The sequence below is a fragment of the Euphorbia lathyris genome, chromosome 9, assembly GCF_963576675.1.
Source record: "Euphorbia lathyris chromosome 9, ddEupLath1.1, whole genome shotgun sequence".
In the NCBI taxonomy this organism is placed as follows: domain Eukaryota; kingdom Viridiplantae; phylum Streptophyta; class Magnoliopsida; order Malpighiales; family Euphorbiaceae; genus Euphorbia; species Euphorbia lathyris.
The window spans coordinates 76079115-76085066 of record NC_088918.1 but is presented as its reverse complement, the minus strand read 5'-3'; the positions used below and the strand labels follow the sequence as shown (position 1 = coordinate 76085066).

The window sequence follows — 5952 nt, the reverse complement described above, 5'->3', positions numbered from 1 at the left end:
TTTTAATAAAATATAATTAGATAAAATAGTTTGACTCTAAAAATAACACTGTTAAAAAACGAGGCCATTTGGACCCTTTAGGCGCTCGAAATCGAAAATCCGTTTTAGTCTCTCTAGACGTTTTCTTACTCTCTAAACGATTTTTAGCCATCCGGGTTCTGTCTAGGCCGTCTTGACACCGTCTAAACGATGACGGACAAAAACATTTTATTATGAATTTATATTTTTCTTTATTACAATTTGCTTTTGAGTTGTTTCAACGATATTGTTGTTAAAATGTTGATGTTTGGACATTTTTAGAGATATATGTTACAAATGTCCATTATTTTTTCTATATTAAACAATTTTATATTATCTAGAGATAATATAATATATATTTTAATTGAATTTATATAACATTTGGTTGATTAACAAATAAAAAATATAGGAAAATATAAATCCAATTAATCCCCGACTACTTTGAAAGTCCTGTTTGCTCGATTAGCGGTTTTTACAACCTGAAAAATAATGAGATGGATTCATATATGCATAAGTAGAATAACAACTAATAATCATTAATTTTCAATCCAACATCTCTAATCCATCTAAATTGAGATCAAAACCAGGCAACCCAAAATCAAATTCAAGCCAAACAAATTGATCTAAAACCTATAATTGATTAAAGGACTAGAGGAAAGAGGAAAACGGGTTTATTCTGGAAAAGAGAAGAGCTTTATTAAAATGAAGCGAGCAAGGAACTTGGGGCGGGCATTGGGCCGCGAGGGTTTATACATGTACTTTTATAAGATAATATTAAGACTTGAAGCTTGGATTGGTAAGATTTCATCAAAATAGAAACCTTTTATGATAATGATAAAGAGGGAGTTGCACCATCAGCAGTCCATAACAGTTACTTTGATATAAATAAAAAAGGGTACCCAAGCCTTTCGACGCACCTGATATCAAAGTTAAAGCAGTCAGAAACTACTCGTATCGATACTAGAGATATTCCAACAAGTCGCAAATACTAAGAAAATACATTCAGTTCAAGAAAAGATGCCATGAAAAAACATGAACTAAACAACAACCATATGATCAATACACTACATTATGAACCTTTCGTTCATTTTCTGCTAATTCCCTTGACTAGTTCTAAGGGCTCCTGTACTTGGCCAAATAATTCGACTGGTCCCTGAACGCTTGAATGTCGCATTAGCCCATAAACTTGCTTAAAGTAACATGACTAACCCTTTAAACCCTGCTTGGCAGAGCAAAGTGGTGATTTAGATAAATTAAAGCGTGAAATGTATCACTTTAAACAAGTTCAAGGGATCAATAGGCCACTTTAAGTAAGTTTAAGGGTCAATAGGTCACTTTAACCAAGTTCGAGAAACCAATGGATCACGTTAAGTAAGTTTAGAGGATATTGAGACATCTCTAAAGTTCATGGACTAATTGAATATTTGGCCAAATACAATTCCCGATGTATTAACCTATCATAAATTCTTTCTCAATCTGTATTAACTATTATAAGTTGTTTCTCAATCTTAACTACACAATGTATATCTACAGTTCGAACTAAGAAGTTCAAACAACAAAAAGGAGTTGCAAGTTTAAAATAACAACAAGACTTCAACTGCATATTTTTACTAATTAGAAATGCAAACGAACACTTGTATCACGATTCAAGCAACGCACAAACAACAAAAAAGAAATCAGAACCAAATTCAACTAAAAAATAAGAGCATAGAGAATCAGTAGAATTAAGAACTAATAATCATCTAAATTTTCAATCCAAATGATTAATCTAAAACCCCTAATTGATTAAAGGAGCAGAGGAAGTAGAATAATAATAAAACTAAGCTACAGATTTAAAAAAAAAACGGTACCCAAGCCGCCTGACACCTAATATGTCATCAAAGTTAAAACTGTCAGAAACTACTCATTGCATTGATACTAGAGATATTCCAACAAGTTGCAAATACAATGAAAATACATTTAGTTCAAGAAAAGACGCCATGAAAAGAACATGAACTAAACAACAATCATATGATCAATACACTATTTCCGCTAATTACCTTGACTAATTCTAACAGCGCTAACACAATACTAAATTATTATATTTTCCCACTGTACAGATACATAATCCTTGTCATAAGTTGGGGGTTCAGATGCTATGAACGCTACTTTGGGGGTCAAATTGGATATTATGTTAAGAAAATATGACCAAAAAAACTACCTATCCTTTATGAGATATAACAAGAGTGTCAAGAAGAAGCATAATCCCCCAAAGGAAGCACTACATAGTTTGCTAAATAAAAAATTGCAGACTGCAAAAGTCACTAAACTCATTTTAGACTGATAATAAGATTAAGCATTACTATTTAAACTAATGGTAGACAGAAAAAGTCACAAAACAGTGGTTTGATCTTTCCTCAACTAGATCAAACTGGTGTACACATTTTTGCATGCAAGTTTAGAACCAAGTGACGGAATGACTCAGTCATGTAAAAGGATCAAGCATCAACTTCTTTTCTACCTAGTTCAAAAATAATAAAACAAGGAAATCTGTTGAAATAGTTTGAAAAAGCTGCTAAACTCTTGGACTGCCACAAACTTTAGAGACACGGACTTCAAATGGAAATGGTGGTGATGCTCTACTAAGGCAAGGGAAGTTGCCACTGTTGTTTGTAGCAACATATCTTCACATCAACTCATTGCAGAAGCCATAGAACAAAGATGAGAAACTTATCAAATCATTCATGTCCTTCAAAAAAATTCTCATTTGTCTGCCTAGCACAATATTCCATACAGAATTTTGACTCATAGAAACTAGCGACATTATTTAAAAACATTGGAAACAACAATATACAAAAATTTCAGAATTAATCTCAAAAAGTCAAATCTAGGCCACCCAAATTGGGCTAAGAGCATCAAACTGCCACATCATACCCATTCTGTGTCGAAAAAATGTACTCTGATACCATTTGGAGAACTTTTACCACTGGATAGAAACTCTACATCTCGGATTTGCAGCCATTGCAATAAACTTGGGACTCACTGATTTCAAGAGAAACAATGGTGATGCTGTTGTAAGGCAAGGGTAGCTTCTTTCCAATGTGGTTATTGCAACATGCTCCTAGAGATAGGATTCACAAACAGCTGCTTAGACATCCAGACAAATAATCAGAATCTGAAATGTCAATTTGTAAGAATGTAATAAATGTCAATTTCAGCTCATCATTTCACCTGAAGACAGTTTATAGTAATTTCACGATGTCTTTATTCTCCGCTACCAATGCAAATGTGGTGTTGTCGGCACAGAAACCATTGTCATGCATTTCATGAATGAGTTTTGCTGCCATCGCCAAATCCTTGTGCCTAAGAAATCCATGAATAATCACATTGTAAGAGCAATTATCTGGCGAGAAGACATTGTTTTCCATATTTCTGAAGATCTGGTATGCTTCATCTAGGAATCCTTTCTTGCAAAGCCCATCAATGATTATATTATACGTGTAAATAGTAGGCTGCAGCCCGTCAACAGAAAATCTAGATAACAATTTCTTGACATCTTTAAACCTTCCAGCTTTGCACATGCCTTGAATTAGGATATTATATGTAGCTGTATCAGGCTTCAAATTTCTCACTTCCATTTCATGAAATAAGGAGAAAGCTCTATCAAGATGCCCGTTTTGACAAAAACCATGCAGCAAAATTGAGTATGTTACTACATCAGGAAGGAAGCCACTTGCACATGAGTCCTTGAAAAACTCAAGTGCTTCCCAAGGTCTTCTAGCATGACATAAGCCGTATAAAATAGAATTACAAGTATATTGATTAGGGACTAAATCTCTAGAAGACATTTCATAAAGAAGTTGTTTTGCCTCATAAATAAGCTTCTTCTTATCATACCAATTGATCAAGGTGTTGTAAGTAGTGACATTAGGATTGCAACCCTTTCTCTTCATCACATCAAACACTTTCTTAGCTAGATGCATTTGTCCGTGTAGACCATATCCATCTATTAGTGAAGTGTATGTAATGACATCAGGCTCAACACCTGTTTGAATCATTTTGCTAACCATAGATTGAGCCTTCGTTATCCTTCCTCCTTTGAAAAGTTCATCAACTAAGATACTGTAACTAACTACACTTGGCGTAATATTCTTATCCAACATTTCTTCAAACAAGGCCGAAGCTTCCTTCCACTTGCTCGAATAACAGAGACCATGAATTAGTGAATTGTAAGTGAAAACATCAGGCAAAACTCCTCGACTCTTAATCTCTTTGAAGAGCTCAAATGCTTCCTTAACTTGGTTACACTTACAAAGACCATCAATAATGGCATTGTAAGTCACAACATCAGGCTCACAACCTTTCTCGACCATTCTTTTGAGCAAACAAACAGCTACATGCATATTTCCAATTTTGCATAGACCATTCACAATAGTACTATAAGTGATGACGTCAGGTTGATGACCCATGGCCTCTATTTTGTCAAATAAATCTACAGCATGACCAATTTTACCATGTCTACATAAACCATTTATTAAAGTATTGAAGGTTATAATGTCAGGCTCAAAACCAAGCTTGTAAATTTTGGCCAGAATAGAAAACCCCAAATCAACACGATCTAAATGGGAGAAGCAATTAATTAAGATGCTACAAGTATAAATATTGGGTTTAATTCTCACCAATTCCATCTTCTTGGACAATGAAATGACAGTCTGAAATTGCTTCATCTTAACCAGCGCAGACAGCAATTTAGTAAATTCGATTACAGAAGGCCGTGGCTTCGTATGAAGAAGCTTGTTAAAGGAAGAGACAGCTTCATTGACCTCAGTGCCAGAGTTACGAGTATGGAAGAGAGAAATGAAAGTCGTAATCTGATGAAATGGAGAAGAAGTGAGAGATGAAGCTGAAGAGGAAGAAGGAAGAAGGCGTCTGGTGGTGATGGTGAGCATGGTGTTGATGTGAGATTGAGGATCGATTTTGGGCAGCGGCTGAACTATGAAAAACCCTAACAATTGAGGATGAAATTGTATTAATGTGTTGATATGAGATTTGAAGATGCTTCAACTGAACTCAGAAACAGAATTTAGGAGAAAAGGGTCACATATCACTTAAACGGTAAAAAAAATTTAACAAACGGAAACAAGCACTGAACAGTTCACTAAAAAATGATTAGGGATTTCATCATATGTTTTTTAAAATACAAGGATTAAATAGTGTATTTTATCGAAATATAAGAACTAATAAATTAATTACCCTATAATAAATAAATAAATAAATAGTATATTATTAATTTGTATTTATTTATTTTAGAACTGTCCATGAGCCGGTTTGGGCCAAGTTCAATCCGAGTCCAGCGGGTTTTTGTCTAAAAATACTCAGTCTAAAGCCAGTCAAGTCCGCTGTTAATTTAGACGTGTTCGGATCGGGTTGGGGTCGGCCTCAAAAATCAAATTTCTAAACCCAACTCATATAAGTCCACCTAAATATATACGTATAATTTGTAATCATAAAAAATTAAATTTATATTTATAAATAAATATTAATTTATAAATTTATTAATCAATATTAATAGACGGGCCGGACACAACCTTTGCATATCTCAGAGGGTACCCATTTAATACTATTTTGTAAACCAAGAACTTATGATATTTAGCAGTCAAATACAATCGCCATGCCATTATTATTTCGGACCATAGTTCTATCCCAGTTTGTTGTTCTACACAAAAAGTTGAAGCATTGACATTACACTTCAACTTCCCGACTTTCGACAGCTTCCATTCGATTCTTCGATTTGTGTAACTCTACTGCTAGGACGATATCCATCTGCTATATTGATAGATGATTTAAAGCAAAATAATGTAAATATATGATATAAATGTTTGTTTTGAATTGTAAAATGGTTGGTTAGAATGGATGGATTTTTTAACATTCTAAGTGCATCACTTTAAATAAGTT

The 5952-nt window shown here is 34.0% G+C and overlaps 1 protein-coding gene across 2 annotated transcripts; it reads right to left on the bottom strand.

Moving 5' to 3' along the window:
* Nucleotides 1–2451: 2451 nt before the first annotated feature.
* LOC136205133 (pentatricopeptide repeat-containing protein At1g63130, mitochondrial-like) lies at nt 2452–5075 on the bottom strand. 2 transcript variants are annotated; one of them, XM_065995618.1, is made up of 2 exons: nt 3229–5075; nt 2452–3118 (listed from the first exon to the last, which is right to left on the bottom strand). In XM_065995618.1, exon 1 carries the CDS (start codon nt 4944–4946, stop codon nt 3240–3242), a length of 1707 nt encoding a protein of 568 aa, XP_065851690.1. In that variant the 5' UTR covers nt 4947–5075; the 3' UTR covers nt 2452–3118; nt 3229–3239. The 2 variants fall into 2 exon arrangements, with proteins under 2 accessions (XP_065851690.1, XP_065851689.1); XM_065995617.1 differs by having other exon boundaries at nt 2455–3141; nt 3229–5073.
* Between the last annotated feature and the right edge of the window lie 877 nt (nt 5076–5952).